The sequence below is a fragment of the Haliaeetus albicilla genome, chromosome 28 (assembly GCF_947461875.1).
Source record: "Haliaeetus albicilla chromosome 28, bHalAlb1.1, whole genome shotgun sequence".
NCBI classification, from domain to species: Eukaryota; Metazoa; Chordata; class Aves; order Accipitriformes; family Accipitridae; genus Haliaeetus; species Haliaeetus albicilla.
In genome coordinates, this window is record NC_091510.1 from 227,599 (window position 1) to 244,829 (window position 17,231).

The window sequence follows — 17,231 nt, forward strand, 5'->3', positions numbered from 1 at the left end:
TAGATTGTGCTTCATATACTGAACTACAGGAAAGAGGACTATAGGAAGAAAAACAACAAGCAGTAGGCTATAAGCAGGTGTGAGCTTAATTAGTTCAGAAGAGAGAGAGGAAACAGAATAAATAGTAGCAAGAGAGTGCAAATTAGCATACCTACTCCCTTCTTCGGTTTACACCCACTTACTGATGTCCTTTTCCTGCTATGCCTCAGTGCTGGCCCCTTCTCATGTATTGCACTGTATTTGAGTGTCTTAGACTAAATGAGATAAATTCAGAGGTTATCAGTAAAAACAGGCAAACTACACACCCTTGTATGCCTGTGTGTGTTGTGAGCCGAGTCTGAATCTCAGGAAAAATATAGCTGAAACTGCATCTGCCAGTCCTCATGGTGCCCACTTCCGAGTTTAGCTCATGGATAGCTGATATGTATTGACTAGTACAGAGAAAACCATAATCAGTCCAGTCAGAAGAGACCTTTATGGTTGTCTAATCTGATCCCCTGCCTTAGATGCCACTGCTCATTGCAGGTGGCGTTGAACTAGATGACCTTTAAAGGTCCCTTCCAACCCAGACAATTCTATGATTCTATATAAGCCTTAGTGCATTAGACCCCTCTTTAGCCATCTGCTTTGCTGAAGAGGTTCTGCTGCAATGTTTCTGCATGAAGTCTCTTGTGTATGGTAATCTTCAAAGACAATACAGATAAAAAGAACAATTCCTCACACCTATGGTGTCCATTGGATGAACATGTAGTTGGAAGAACTTTTTTTGCATGACATTCCAAGAAATCTGTACAAATTTACCAAGAAAGCATTTATTGCAAGTGAAATCAAAACTTCTGCGGGCGGCAATAAATTTTTCTAATTTCTTGTGTTCTAATCTTATCAAAACCCAAGCTGCTATGTCAGACTTCTGTTAACTAAGAGGAAGGATAGTCTTCCACAACATGATCCATCTCCTTGTTTCTTAACATTGACTGTTCCTGTAATCTTGGAAGTCTCCTCTGTAAAATAATATTTGTTTCCCTCCATGACAGGGAACTGTGATTTATGCATATCCATTGCTGATGAAGGCCATTTAATTACTTGGACAGATATTACACTAATACTTTACATTCTTGTTGAATCTGGTAACAGCTGAGTGTCTCACATGTCGTCCTGCTTTCCTCCTCTTTTATTATCAACCACAGGGGATGTCTTACCTGCACTCAAGCAAAACTGAAGTCCATGGTCGACTCAAATCCACAAACTGTGTGGTAGACAACCGCATGGTAGTGAAGATCACTGATTTTGGCTGTAATTCAATTCTGCCTCCAAGGAAAGGTAAAAACAGTACCCAGTTGGACTCTCCTTCATGGTTTACAATCCAATGGAATTTTCTTATATTCATAGTCCAGCTGGACCTAATTACATCTTGTACACAGTACAAAACATACAATATGATTTTGTTTCATGTAGCAGTCAAATGATATCTGAAAACACTGTCTTCACTTAAATAACACAATGAAAGACAATTATTAGAGGTAGAGAAAGAAATCAGGCAGTGTAGGTGAGAAGGAAAGGAAAGATGTATTTTCAAGTTACAGTTTAGAAAACAGATTTCACATGTGGCTGATATGCAAGAAACATTTTCAGCATCCAAGGCCTTCATGCAAATAGCTCTCTTCAGCAGTAAAGCTGAACTTGTGTGAAGAAAAAAAGGAGTTAAGTACCACATGATCTTGTCACTGATCAGATGCATGTGTTACCACAGTGCTCTGTGATTTAATTTAAACATTAACACTTGTGACTCTGATCATCCTTAAAAAAATCTGTATATGATATGCAATGATAACCTTAATGTTTTTCATTCCTTAGGTAGGAATCTAGCAAATTGTGCTCAATCAGATTGGAATAATTTTAACAGCTTTTCTCTACATTTTCTGTTCATCTCATATTCATAGGACATTTCTGTGAAATAGAGCACTCCTTTCTACTCATCTTTTCCTTCTTACTTGATCTTGAATGAAAAGATGAGCCCATCTGAAATTATGTCATCTGAAACTGTATAGTAGAGTTTGGGGTATAGTAAGCACAGCACTGTGCCATAACTGCAGTATATGATCTGGGAAGAAAATGTGTTTGCAACTGGGTTGAGAGAAAATTTTTACATTCAGACACAAACACGTTCAAGACTAGCAATGAGAACATAAAAAAAGAGTAAGAAAAGTGCACTGAATGTAAATGCTCTATTCATTCTTCATTTTACAAATCTCATATTTAAATTTATATTATTATGACATTGTAATGTATTTATCTTCTTTCATTGCTCACAAGCAGCCTCAAAATTTCTGGTTACTAGATTTCCTTCCTTGAAGAAAACTTACTGTTTCACAAGAGATCTACAGGTTCATTGTGGCTAGATGGTGCAGCCTGGTATCATAACACTGTCTTCAAGGTCACTGTGTGCAGGTCACTGTTATGACACATCACCAGCATGTCATAACAAACTGTCATACCATGGCAGCGTTCTGGTTTTGAGGTACAATGGTGCGTGTTGCACTAGAAATACAGATTAATAATTTCTGTAGAAAGAAAGTGGTTATGAGCAGGTAATATTATGTCAGGCTCAAAAGCACTTGAGAGTTATTTCAATAGATTCATGACATCAAGGCCGCTGGGAAATATTAGAGTCTTCTCATCTGGCATCTTCTATAACAAACTCCATTCATCTAGCTCAATAATTTATGGCTCAGATTTTTTTTATAGCACTGGCATTCCTTGGTCTTATACAGATGCATAGGCTATTTCTAAGAAGCCCATGAAAGCTAGCTAAGAAAAGCAAGTTCATGGCCAATAACCATAACTTTTCTGGAGGTGTGAGCACCTCAGGTCAGCAAATCCCAGACAACTGAAAACTACCACATCAGAGGTTTATCTAACCTGTATTGATGTCAGCTTTTCAAGAAAAATGCTAAAGCAGGAAATAAACAGTACCAGTGGGCTCTGGGTTTGAGATGGAAATAGTAAAAGGAAATATCACTATAGACAATGGATGCTCTGAGAAGGATCACCCTTTTGCAATTACTTCTTTCCCTTCCCCCTTTACCTCATCCCTCATTGTCATATGGATCTTCAGACCTGTGGACAGCTCCTGAGCATCTCCGTCATGCTGATGTATCTCAGAAGGGTGATGTATACAGCTACGGGATCATTGCCCAAGAAATCATCCTACGCAGGGAGACCTTCTACACTGGGCACTGCCGGGACAACAAAGGTAAATCCACGAATTTCTCCTCCATTGCAGCCTTCTGGCCTTTTGGGATGGTGTAGCTGTAACCGGCCCATTCTCCAGGTTTTGTGAAAGGCACTGTCTCTGATAGCTTCTTGAACTGCTGCTTCTTTTGCTGTGTGATGAATGAAGAGCCTCTTTGAAGGATCTCACTGTGGGGGCAAGTGTCCTTATTCTTTCTGTAAATAAAGTTTGCATTGAGTTTTCTTGCCCTTTCTTCTCCCTCCTCACCTTGGCCACAGCATTACAGAAGTTAACGTCATACAATGCTGTTCAGATTTACTGTAACATTTAAAGGCCACGGAGGTTTTTCTATTATGAATGGTGCACAACATATAATAATTCACTCATTAGGCTTCATAAATCAGCAACGTCAACACAGAACAACAAAAACTCAGCAGCACGACACAAGAACAGTTGGCATTTAAAAACTGGCAATTCAGACGTTATTCAAGCCTTTCAAAATTAACTTTAGTCATTTAACTTCTGTCAGAAAAGGCATCTCCTCCTGTAGTGCATCCATTAAACCCTATTTTGTGCATTTTGTGACATTGTTTTTGAGTGGCTAACAGCCCAGTCAATCCCAAGCATTACTATATATTAGAACTGACATAAAAGCATGTGTGGGTTTGGGATTTTCCTAGTGACAGTTACCAACAACAAGTTTAGACATTGCCTTTACCTCTGAGTCATTCTGATAGATCCGCCTCACATTTGTTAAAACATCTAGCACAGCAGCTGGACAGCCTACTAGCTCTTTTCCTGAGATACATTAAAGAATAACTTCTGGGGCATGTTCATCATCCTACATTATCGCAAATCTATGTTCATATTTGGGGAAACACAGTATTTCACATCACCAACTCTTTAATATAAATGTGGACCTAAAAGAGATTAGAAATGCCTGTTCCCCTTCAAGCAAACCCTTCAGGACTCCATGCTTAAGATAAGGTAGAGAAAATAAGTCTTCCTGTTCCTTTTTCTTGGGAAGAGGCAGGCATAATCCTAATTAATGCAAGGATTTTACAAATATTACCAAAATAGATGGAGAAAGGAAAGAGCAATGCTCTTCCTTGCTCATTTTGACTTGCAAAGCAAATCCATAGCAAACTATGGATTTAACTGTTGGTTGAGTAGTTACAGTTTTTCTGTGTTATGTTACTGGTTATTTAATTGGCCTCAGACACAGTGTTTCTGGGCACTTCTGAGATGTGGTGGCATCCTCACTGCTCTGTGTTTGACCCTGGCTGTCATAGTCACAACCTGGTTCCTTTTTTTAACTTTGACCTGTTTCTTAACACTGCATTTTGTCATTTTAAAAGGACCGTCCCTTTCAAATAGCATTAGGTTAATCCATCCAGCTGAAATTTTTAGCACCGCCAGGTGCTGTTGCTGGAGATATTCACACAGATCAGTATGTTTAGTAAGACAGCAATAAACTCACAGGGCCTGAAGCCTGTTTGGTACGTCTGGGTTCAGTGTAACTTAAAAAAATACCTGCTTTGTAAACTTCAGTTGAAATTTTAAGTTTTCCATTCAGTGAAGAGATTGTTTTCTCCCCAAACCTTTTTCCTTAAAAGCATTACTGGATGTCTAAGATATATATGTTGCTGATCTAATGGCTTTTGGTGTTCTTGGTTTTTGATTATGCAGTTTGAGTAAATGTGTTCAGCCTAGTTTCAGCAGTTCATCAATTTTCATGTAACAGAAAGGAATGAGTGTTGTTATGTATTGCTGAAGTGGCTCCTCATTTAAATGTCTGGATTCATTCATTAGCCAAGAAGAGGAAGCAAGAGGGCGGACCATACTTATTCAAACAACTTTGAATTTTGTTTGTGGCATCATCTAACTTTGGAAGAGAGTAGCTCAAACTTGGGGTGTCCATTAATTTACAAATAGCTAAGATAAAAAGAGGGAAAAGAATACCAAATTAGAGTCAATGGTAATGGGCAAAGAAATATCCCTGTTGTGTGTTAGACTCATTTGGTTTTTAAGTCTCCTGCAGAAAGTCTTTCAATGGCTAGGCTATCAGAAGTTAATCTCTGCAAGTTAGAAGACATGATATTGATACTTCAGGACAACTGATATAACCACTTCTCCAGGACTTCATTGGCAGCAGCAAGGACTATGTTCAGATTTTAAGAGAGTTGTTTAAAAACCCCTGTACCCAGCCTCCATCCACCAATTTAGGAAAACTAAACTCAACTTCCAGGTATTCAGTGAGCCAATCTTCTCAACCTGCGAATATGCATCAATCAACTTAATATACAATAATGGTGCTACTAATGAGAGAAAAGAAGTCCCACAAAGATGATGGGCTTTCAGAACTGGATTTCTAATGTAGAGAAGTAACTAGGTCAGAGTCCTCTTCACTGACTTCTCTGTGAGACAGCTGTTAGGCCAGCTGGTTGCTCCACTCTTCTGCAGAAACACCTTATTCACTGCTCAAGACTGTGAAATCTTGTCACGTACTAACACTCAATTCAAGCTGCCTCCTTGTTCCACTACTTTCTGCCACTGGCTAATTGCAGTGTTGCTAATAGTTGCTGTTACTTCTGCTCTAAGGTGTGTGCGCAGCGTGGAAATCCAACACATTCCTCTTGCATACATGATACTTACACAGATTCTTCTGTCCCTCAGCCCCCAGAAGACTTCTTAGCAGTGTCTCCACTCCATAACATTTGGGAGACTCAAGTCTCTTGCTCCTTCTCTAGTCTGTCATTTCTGTACCACAAAGCTGGAAGCTACTCTATCTTCTTAGGGTGATCATGAACAGTGGGCATGCTTAGGCAGCCCTAGCTGCTCAAGACTTGCACCTACCATCACGATTACAAACCTTCCTCAGCTCATTATATGCTTCCTCCAGTAAAACTGTCTCCCAAATATAATCAGACATTATTAATAAATGTGTTTCATGCTTGTTCATGGATCCCTTTCTTCCCCCAGAGGTAACAAATTGCTTTTCTTTTTTAACTCCCTCCCTCTGGAACTCTTGACGTCTGGAGGAGAAGGACAAAGAGAGAGATTTTTGCTTTAGCTCTCACTTACTTTGCTTAAATCAAGTTGTGCAAATGTAGCCTGCATTCTGATGTGTTCAGAATCCAAAAAACATTCATAGAACAGATTTCATGAATAAGAATATAAATGAGCTAACAAATGCAATATTTTTAAACCATATACATTAATAGCCTAGTTTTAAGGAAGCTGAGCATCTGCATGATGATTTGAACCGCTCTGATGAGAGTTGTATGTCTCCACACTTTTGATCAAGTTGCAATGGGCTTTCCACATTGTATTTCACTATACTTCATGCTGAGAGGCACACTAATAATGCCTAACGTTCATTTGGGAAGATGCCATAACCATGTCTACCGTGACCAATAAATACTCATGTACATTCCCATTCATTTTGCTTTCAGGGGCCTCCAAGCCAGCCAGTTTTGATCTTGTGCCATATATTTAGAAAAGCTCCAAAGCTGAAATTCACATCAAAATGAGGGAACTGTCTTCAAGGCTTCTATTTGTACAGTAACTCGTAACATCTTAGGACACTATCCGCAAGGAATGTCCTTCTTATGGTTTTTTTTGTTTAAAACTTTGCATCTTTTTCCTGTGTTAGAGAAACTTTACAGAGTAGAGAGCGGCAAGGGAGTGAAGCCTTTCCGACCAGACCTGTCCTTGGAAACAGTGGGAGAAAGACAGATGGAAGTAAGCTAATAATTAACTAAGCCATTTTCTCTGAAGGGTGGAAGTCCTGGCCAAACTAGAGCCCATGATCATGGGAGGATGAAAGCTATGCACATTTTATGCCAAATGCCCTAACCTCATGGGAAAAAAACCAGTATTCTACAGTTGTTAGCAGTGAAATGAAATAAAACGCATGAAAATTATTTCACTGGAAAGAAATGAACGTTTATATGGTACAACTCTTCTGACCTATTTTAGTTATCTTTAAGATGGAATGAATCATACCTTACATATAGCTCTCTCCACTGATTACCTAGCCCCTAAGGCTTCTTGCTTAGGTGAAAATGTATTGCAGACATCCACATATTCAGCAATGAATCCCATTCTTTTTGGCTGAATCACCAGTTTCAGAAAAACCCCAAACTCATGACACTGGAAAAATAATTACCACAGCATTTACCTCCACGTCAATAACTGTATCTGGCACTAACTGCAAGGCTGGATCCATTTACTTGCCTTTCATTTATGTATTGCAAGTTCAAGTTAAGATCATGTCACTAGTCACCACAGAGTTAAGTTTAAGATACCTGCAATGAGTGTCCTAACCATAGGTTCAAAAGAGTTAGTCACACATTTTAATATGTTGCCGGTCAAGAGTAACCAGAAATTCCCTAAGAAACTAGTGCTGTTTAGCACCATTATTCTTCTATATCCATTACTCAGGTGGACTTTCCTTAAATTTTTGTTTGAAGGTGTATACACTAGTGAAGAGCTGCTGGGAGGAAGATCCAGAGAAAAGGCCTGACTTTAAGAAAATTGAGAGTACTCTGGCTAAAATATTCAGGTGAGCAGCAGAGGCTCTGTTTTTTAAGATGCTCCGAACTCCTCCTAAGTGTTAGAAAGCTCATTTTAGTGTGTAAGCTGATTATGATTTAGTCAGTGGAAAAACTGGGTGTCTTCACTTAGAACCTCTCTTATTCTTTGGCAGAAAAGGAGGCAAGCCCGTGTGTATGTGTATGTACATGTGTGTACATGAGCATCTATGCATGTATTAGCTGAGTGAGGGTAAGATGATCACCATACCTCAAATTGGTACATTGTGAAAGTAGCAAGCTGGATAATTAGAGATTTAAACCATTCAAGTAATTCACCCCCTGTCTCTAGTCAAGAGTTGGATAGTGACTCATGTCATCTAAGTTTCAGGAAATGAATGCACATAAATGTTTGGAGGATGATTAGAAAGTTTGGATGAACTGGGTTGTGGCCATAAATGAGTTTGGATGGTCCCAAATTAAGCTGACTAGAAGTGTGGGGTTGTAACTCACCAGAAGTATTAATTACAGGGTTTTGTTGGTATAAAATTGTGGGATAAAAAGGGCCATAGCTGGATGAACCCTGTGGGGTTATACAGGAGCTTCACCTGGCAAATGCTGCATTGTTCCTACAGAGTTTGGTCTGAATTAATTATTTAGATGTCCAAACAGTGAGCTTTTTATAATTTCTCTTGGGAAATTGCTCCCCAGTTTTTAAAGCTCTCCTCATCAACAAGCCCCAACAGTACTCACATCATTTTACATGTTATATGGGCAGAAGGAAAACTGCATTATGCATAAGTGAATGTATCAATTGAATAATCTTACTGCAGCTGAATAGAAAGACGTCCTGGTTCAGCTCCTAAGCCTCCATCCTACAAAAGCAAAGAGGTTGCCTCTTGCCACATGCAACATGGTGTTCTCATTACGGGGGGTCTAAGATGGAGCATCCCTGACATAAAGATTTGTTTAAAGTATGAGTGGTTGTACAATACTAATCTGACTCTTCCAGTCAGCCCAGCCCCATTTACTTTCAGGGTGCTTTGGCAAGTGCAGGCTGCCCAGACAAACAAGGGTTATGAGTGGTTCATGTTACCATAATTCTGCTTCCAGGAGGTAGTAGGCTGGAGTCTGCAGGATCTTGTGAGCAAAACTAGCCTATGGGCTGCTAATTGTTCCATTGAATTGTTCTGTCTTCTACACAGGCAGCCCCAAATTATCTTAATCCTTCCAGCTGAAGTGCCCATCTAAACATTATATGCAATTTTCTACCTACTGTCTTTAGCTTCCTCTCAGGATTTGAGCTTGTCAATTACTTTTTACAAATGAATGTTGACAATATTAGCAGGGCTAGGTGATTTAAGGGTGCTTTAAGATTTACCAGCTCTAAGTGACAAGCATGGATCACAGACTTTCAATTCATATACCTAAGCCCTCCAAGCAAGAAAAAGAATGATGCGCCTGAGGCGCTTTGAATTCTAACTACATGGAAGTCAAACACTGGAGAAGTTTTCCGTTGCTCCTTTTTTGCCTCTTTTTTGCCTCTCTCAATGACGTGCTTCCATCAACCTTTCTTGCTGGCTCCTGTGTATTTCTGTTACTTCCAGTAACTACCATGGCCAGACCAATGAAAGCTACATGGATACCCTGATCCGTCGTCTACAGCTGTATTCCCGGAACCTGGAGCACCTGGTGGAGGAAAGGACAGAGCTATACAAAGCAGAGCGAGACAGAGCAGACAGGCTTAATTTCATGTTACTTCCAAGGTAACTGGCCAGGAGGATTTTCACTGACATTTTATTTACATATATCATGTGATTCTTGGTGAGTGGGGTTGGGATTAATATTAATCTTCCATTTCCTTCCCCTCTGATCTGATCCTGCTGGGGAGGAAAGAAGAAGCTGTCCTTGAGGTCTCCACCCTATGGTGGAGTTTCATGCCAAGATGGTACTGGGACCCGTTATCTTCCTCCACCTCTCTTCAAGCACAGGATCCCATTTTCCATCACAAAACTCTTTTTCACTGCCTTCTGGGGAACACATAGATCTACAGTGATCCCACATCACAGAGCTCTGTTCTGCTCCAGCATCTCGCTAGGTAGAAGGAGTGTCTCCAGCTGGAGAGCAGGAGTGCAGTCCAACTTCAGGCTGGTAGCAATGCAACAGAGGAGCTGAAGTGGGCTGGGCCACACTGGGTCAGACTGGGCCAGATGGATGCTTCAGAGTATGGTATAGGACAAGTATTATTGATATTATAATATCGGTAATGCCAGTAATTTTGGTATTGCAATCATTTGGAATAGTAAAACTATCCTGGTAAGTCATTACTAGTTTCAAGGGTATTTAAGTAGTCAGGGTATTGATTTTATGACTCATCTAAAAAAAAAAAGTGTCTGTTCAATCCAGTTTTTGAGGAAAATTTGAAATGATCTAGCTGTGTAGACTGTGCCACAAGGAATCCATGTTTCCTTCCACTCTTTGTTGTTCCTACCACTCTATTATTGTCTCCTTGTAGATAGAACACAACATTGTGCAATACCTATAATTTTCTGGGTCTCTGTCAGTTACTCTCTTCTAGTATCTCCTCTAGGAACAGATATTTTCCTGGACTTAGAAATGCAAGAAAATTAAGGTCCCTCTGAATAGATAGTGACTGTCATGGTATTGAATTTTTGTTCCATAAAATTATCATACTATGATATCTCATCTGAAATCAGGATGAGGTGATGTAATTATCAGGATGAAATTACTTCTGTGCTGGAGAAACAGAAAAAATATGTCTGTTCTTACTTATTGTGTGGCTAGAATGTAGGTCTACATATCAGAAGTTTCAGAATTTCAGTTTTAAATTTGAGTCAATACCCCTATTTCTGATCTTAGCCAAAAAGCTCAGTTGTCTGTGCCTCAGTTTCCTTATGGCTATTAACATACTTGGATTTTGTAAGGCTGTAGCGCGTTAATTAACATTAGTAAGTGCTTTGAGGTCCCTGGCTGAAAGGCATTATGAGCATCTAAAATGCGATTACAGTGGCAGTTTTCTGCAAACTATTTGATGTTTCCTACACAGAAAGCAATGATGTGGTTGGGTTGCATGAAAAAATACCTTTAATATTAAACACCACTCATCTGTCTTCCTGCCTTCTCTATTTCCACAGGCCAGTAGTAAAATCTTTGAAGGAGACTGGCCTGGTAGAGCCAGAGCTATTTGAAGAAGTCACTATCTACTTCAGTGACATTGTTGGCTTCACCACACTGTGCAAATACAGCACCCCTATGGAGGTGGTAGATATGCTGAATGATATCTACAAGAACTTTGACCACATTCTTGACCATCATGATGTTTACAAGGTGATTATCTCCACACTTTTGCTCAGTGAACAACCAGGGGACACACAAATCAAATTGGATGATGTGGTAGACTTGGGAATCTGCCTTCTAAGCAAAGACAAAAGAGAGAAAAACAGGTCAAGATGACCTCATTTCAACATGCTTTCAGTGTGCCTGCTTGTAGCAAATTTTCTATACTAGGTGGTCACAGATTCATTAACTGGAATGCTGGGTACGGTTATGAACACTCATATACCAAAAAGGTGTCAGCAACCTTAAACTAATCAATCCTGCTGTCCAGGGAAGAAATGTTTGATCATAAAAAAGAGGATCAGATAAAAACCTTTCTGCTTTTAACCAAATATGTAATTTGCTATGTCTGCAGGTAGTGAGTTCTGCTTTTGTTTCTACAGGTGGAGACCATTGGTGATGCTTACATGGTGGTGAGCGGTTTACCAAACAGAAATGGCAACCGGCATGCAGTAGACATCTCCATGATGGCTCTGGACATCCTCAGCTTCATGGGATCTTTTGAACTGAGACATCTGCCGGGTCTGCCTGTTTGGATTCGCATTGGAATTCACTCTGGTACACAGTAGTGCTAGATGACAACAATGACAATGTTTTTGCCTTGTTTTTGAACAGAATAGACATCCATAGAAGATCTGGTAGTACATCACATGCAACTGCTCTCCTCATGAAGAATCAGGTTGAAAACAATGTACCTGGAGGAAGAGCAACAGAAGTAAATAAGCCACTGGTTTGCTCCCCTGTAGTGAAATAGCCCATACTCATTCATTCATAGCTTAAGTCAGTAGCTAGGAGGAGTGCCTGCCATTGTTCCTGGTATGATTAAGCCAGTTGTATCAAATAAGCCTTCACAGATCGCTCCTTCCTGACCAAAGTGGAGATCAGCCATGGCCAGCTATACTTGTCTAGCCAAAAAGTGCAGGCCTGTATATTTTGCTTTTGGAGGCAAAAGTTCTGTCAAGCCTATGTGGGAATTAATGTTTGAATTTATCCATAAAAATACTTTTTATCAAAGGGGAACTGCAGATAGCTCAACAATCCCAAGTACTTTGGGAAATTTTATCTTTTTATTTCCACTTGTTTCAACAACCACCTGAACACCAGCTGCCAGGGGAGGAACATATCAGTGACAGTGACTGAGGCACTGGGAAACCACTTGAGGCACCGCTATGCACCCCTCCATAATGAAGCTTATTCTCTTTTTCTCTTGCTTCCAAAACAGACAGTTAGTAACTGTACTTTGCAATATAAAAAACTGTACCATGTCCCTTTTATGCTCTTATTGGATTATGCAAGACTAACAGAGCTATGCTTGGCTTGGAGTGGAAGGGAAGACCACTAGATATTTTGGGAAGTGAGGTACAGAGTATTGCCATTGGTGAGGAATGCAGAGCTCTAGCAGACAACTGCGCTGCTCTGCAACAGTGAGACACCTTCCAAACGAATAGTCTCTTAATCCACCTTTTTTCATTCTCTGCATCCCATTGCTAGGTCCATGTGCGGCTGGTGTGGTTGGAATAAAAATGCCTCGTTACTGTTTGTTTGGAGATACGGTGAACACAGCTTCACGGATGGAATCCACTGGCTTGCGTAAGGATTTAATTTTAGCTGTCAGTGTAACAGGACAAAAGGCTATTGGTTAGTTTGTGACCGAAGTATCTGTTTTCAGCTGAGAACAATTTATTACCAGCTTGCAGAAGTTTTAAAGATGAAGGAGCCCTATTTGTTTTGATTACCAATTATTTCACTGTTCTGCTGGCCAAAAAAGAATTGTTCCTTCTCCATGCTTCAGTGCTGGTAACAGGGAGTACCTAGGCCAGATTGCTGGCTGAGTTCCTCTAGAGGATATGACACTTATGGGTCTGGAATTTAATTTTACTCTATGAACTGCAGATTTTAGTTCAACCTAGAATTGTATTACAGCTTTGTTGTGTAAATTTTAAGTATATTTTAAGTTGAAGCAGTTATGCCTTCAACTTCACCATTACAGAACTCTGGCTAAAGCCAGTTTGTCTTCCTTCTGCCCAGTGTCTTCACATGACTATTCTCTATATAGGTCACTCCCAATTATTCTTTTCCCTTTTGGCATCTAAATACTACAGATACCACGGTCACCTGTATTTCAGATCAACGGCTGTACCAGCTATTCCTCCCTAGATACAATGCAATGTAGTGGGGTCAGATTTTTTGTACAGCAGTGTAACTGGTTCTCATTTACTTTGACTCTCAGAATTCATGTTGATAATAATTGGAAGACCTTCTGCTATAGCACTAGTTTTCACATATACTTAATAGGATTATGTGGTACAGTTCCAGGCTGAGCTTTCATTGTCTCTTTTTTTTTTAAGCTTTAAGGATTCATGTAAGTGGTTCCACTATTAATATCCTGAAAAGAACAGACTGCCAGTTCCAGTATGAAGTGAGAGGAGAAACGTACTTGAAGGTAACCTTTACCATGCACATGCATGAACACAGAGAAGAGGGGTAGTATAAAAGTATTGTATAGCTGAGAGTACCCCGCAACTTGATTAATAGCTGGGGAACAAGGGTTACAGATCAATTGGTATCACAGTCTCTAGTGGTTGAAGACTCTTCTATAAAAACAATGCAGGCAATGAAGAGCTCCCCAAGTCATAAATTAAAGCAACATAAAGATGTGGAGAATAAATGAAACATACCATTTGTAACAGAAACTTGTGGAGTGAATGAGTCTGATGGAAGGGAAGCTGAATCTATTGTTAATTTGCTCATGCTCCAATATCTGTCTATCTACCAATCCATTTATTTCAGTCTGTGACACTTGGCAGATGTCCGTACTTGGGAGCTGGTGGCAGGCTGCACAAATCACTTCTCCTATGGCATGTGTCTCAGGTCATGGAACAAGGGAGCGGGCATGCAGCTGCATCTCCCCTGTTACTATTCTTCTCAATCTGATTTTTAATCCTTTGCTGTGAGCATCAGTTACTGAAAACAAGAAAAGACAAACATGGCAATGTGCAATAGAGTATTATTTAAGTAAATTAACTACAGGAAATTGCATTCTAATCCTGAAATTGTGCTTTCTCTTCTTTGTCATATGTATTTAGGGCAGAGGAACAGAGATTACCTACTGGCTGACGGGTACTGAGGACAAGAAATACAATCTCCCAACACCTCCTTCTGTGTAAGATGGTCTTTATATGTGAAAAGGGAAGATAAATTCCCAGTGCTTGTGCTTTAGCCTTCACTGTTCCTCCCTGGCACTTGTGGGTTTGTTATACCACTCAGCTTGCCTTCAGTAGTCATAGGCTTAATCGTGTATGTGCATATAAACGTGTAAATATTCATGACATGGGACTATTGTGTGTGCTGAAGGTTATTTGTATATATAAAGTGCTTAACAGGTTCATTTCCTTGGAAGGGAAGTAAGACTTACAGGACAAGTTGCTGGTGCGGTAAGTGCAAGAGATGGATGGAGAAATGAAAAACATTAATATTCCCAAAACTTTGGTCCTAATGGCACCTGTGTGTGACAGTACAGTGAGAAGATAACTGCAACCGAATATGCAGCTCTCTGTAATACCTTGTTATGCCTGTGAGCTCCTGCAGGGGAACTTGTAGGAGGAATGAAACTTGCAGGATTTCAAGCAGTATTTGGCTAGAAGAGGCAGACAAAGTTACTGTAGTATTGCACAGGCATAAAGTCTTTAAAAATTGAACAAAATCTTACTTTCTAACACATAAGAGATAAGTTATCAGGAAAAAAATATGAGGTTGATGTCCTGGAACTGAGCTATCATATTGCATTAGTATTGAATAAAACATAGTAATAGCGGAAGTGTTGTTTTTGAGAAACTATGCAAAACTGAAGTCAGTATAACTGGCTGCATTTATTTCATGTGTATTTCGCATACAAGTACTGCATAATTTCCTGCAAACTCACTAAATGTGGAAGTTCCTCACTTTCTGCTCTACACTCCTGTTTACAGTCACTCTTTACTAAGAGGGAATTTGCTGATATATGCTTTGAAACGACTGTATCAGTACAACTTGAAGCAATTCTATTGCAAATTGTAGTTTGCTGGATACATTGGGATCCCTTATGGTGAAAGGCATAAGTAAATGTTATAGCTTACTCCTACTGCGAAAGTTTTGAATCTTACACAATGTGTCCATTGCACAAATAAAATTTTCTGCCCGTTTATTCCTATTACCTAAGAGGAAAGAGGAGGCTAAGAGAAAGATAAAGGTTTTCTCAGGACATTTGCAAAACCAAAACAGAATCAAACTTTTAATCTACTACAGAATCTTATGATCTTCCCTATTTTTAATGGGAAGTCCAAGTGTTTGTCTCTGGGCTAAGCAGGAAATACTGCCAAGCCTAATTCTATGGTACATCTCTTTTGTAAACTCAGAACTCCTTTTTTTTAATTAATATGATCTGTCGAGACTATCAGAATTATCAAATTGGCAGTTATTCTGGAATTCAACTATTGAAAGTACCTTTTGAGCTTGATGTGGTCAGTGATGTTTTTGGTTTTGCTTCCTCATATAGGCTATGACTGATAAAATTGCCCCTTAAAATTGTCATATGTGGGGTACTTCAGCAAAAGCCAGATACACTGCAGAAATTTATGAAAAGCTGGCAACTCTGTTACTGAGGGCCACCTGAAGTTGAATAGTGGAAGTGCTGGTGCCAGGAATGGTGTTGAGAGCTAGAATCTATTTTGATTGCGAGTGAATCTAATTCATGCCTTCCTTTTCATGCAAATGATCATGATTTTTTTCAAAGTCGGTAACGACACAGCTACAGACCTCCTGTCCAGAGACACTGATCCATACTATCTGGAAAAATCACATGGAAATCCTGAATTATATTCCCAAATCCAGAACCTGAATTTGGTTTTGCCCACAGTTTTTATAAGTAGTGTGTGAATATCATTAAGATGAAAATGGAATAGAAATGTTTAAAAAACACTGGGGATCACTAAAAACATGTGAATCACTGAATTTTTTTTCCATCCTGTTGCTTTTAGAGAGAACCAGCAGCGGTTACAAGCTGACTTAGCAGAGATGATAACCAACATTCTTCAGAAAAGGGAAAACGAAGGATCCAAGACACAGGAGCTTTCACGGGTAGCTAGCTACCGGTCAGGTACCCTGGAATACCTGCAACTGGTCAGCACAGAAAATTCTGCCACATATCTTTAAAACTGGATGTCTAGTATGGCTCAAAAAGCTGCAGCAACTCTCTGGAGTACTTAATGTGAAGGCTGGAGGCTTAAACTCTCAGCTAGAGGAGAAAGAAAATACCTTTTCAAGCATCCTTTCTACCATCTGACCTGCTATCAGTAAATCAAACCTCTCTTCACTGTAACGTTGAAATTATCGGGTGACTTCAGTAGGACACATGCAGCCTGATTTGAGCTAAATGAAAATATCTGCACTTGAGTCTGGAAGATAGCGGGTTTTTTTTGTTTTGGTTAGTTTTTAAATGTGATAGCCTGTTCAATAATCCACTTCCAAAAACATTCACAGCAAAGCGTTAATTTGTCATGATTTTTAAATGTTGTATTTAATTTGTAATTTTTATCTGAAGAAAGATTTGCTGTAACATATTTGAAAATAACATTAAACCTGTCATATGTAAATCCTGGATATGTTGCCATTTTGCTGCTTCTGTTGTCTTCCCCTGTGTCTCATGTGTTTTGTTTAATCAAGTTGACTTTCTTCAAGAGACAACACTTCTGTTATTTACCTTGGGAGATTACTCTGGAAAGTGTATGGTTTCTAAAGCTTATCTGAATCTCTTGGGCCTGCAAAATGAAACTGGAAATCTTGTAAAACCAGACACTTTCATATCTTTTCTCCACTTCTTCTTCTGCCCCCAAACCAGAAGTGCAACAGAAATGAAGGAAACAAACTTATCTGAATTTCTTAAACCTCAGAAACTTTCAATTCAACTTTTGGATGAAGTTTCACAAAGAGGCAGAACTCAGGTTTTACTGAGATGACTCACTCATTAACTGCCACCATGGCATTTATATTAATAAACAGCTTTAAAAAGCAACCAAAGCACAAGGGATGCATGTAAAAGAAAATCAGCATTCACAGAAAGAAATAACTAG

The 17,231-nt window shown here is 39.4% G+C and overlaps 1 protein-coding gene across 2 annotated transcripts in view; it reads left to right on the plus strand.

The window, feature by feature from the left end:
• Nucleotides 1-16,759, plus strand: part of GUCY2C (guanylate cyclase 2C) — a 52,230-nt gene extending 35,471 nt beyond the window's left edge. For both annotated transcript variants that reach the window (XM_069773292.1, XM_069773291.1), the window contains 11 exons: nucleotides 1,188-1,320; nucleotides 3,116-3,253; nucleotides 6,888-6,976; nucleotides 7,708-7,799; nucleotides 9,375-9,533; nucleotides 10,923-11,115; nucleotides 11,508-11,682; nucleotides 12,616-12,714; nucleotides 13,473-13,567; nucleotides 14,211-14,287; nucleotides 16,140-16,759. In XM_069773292.1, the coding sequence (XP_069629393.1) occupies nucleotides 1,188-1,320; nucleotides 3,116-3,253; nucleotides 6,888-6,976; nucleotides 7,708-7,799; nucleotides 9,375-9,533; nucleotides 10,923-11,115; nucleotides 11,508-11,682; nucleotides 12,616-12,714; nucleotides 13,473-13,567; nucleotides 14,211-14,287; nucleotides 16,140-16,314 (1,425 nt within the window). In that variant the 3' untranslated portion in view covers nucleotides 16,315-16,759. The remainder of the gene's footprint in view (nucleotides 1-1,187; nucleotides 1,321-3,115; nucleotides 3,254-6,887; nucleotides 6,977-7,707; nucleotides 7,800-9,374; nucleotides 9,534-10,922; nucleotides 11,116-11,507; nucleotides 11,683-12,615; nucleotides 12,715-13,472; nucleotides 13,568-14,210; nucleotides 14,288-16,139) is intronic.
• The last annotated feature ends 472 nt before the right edge of the window (nucleotides 16,760-17,231 follow it).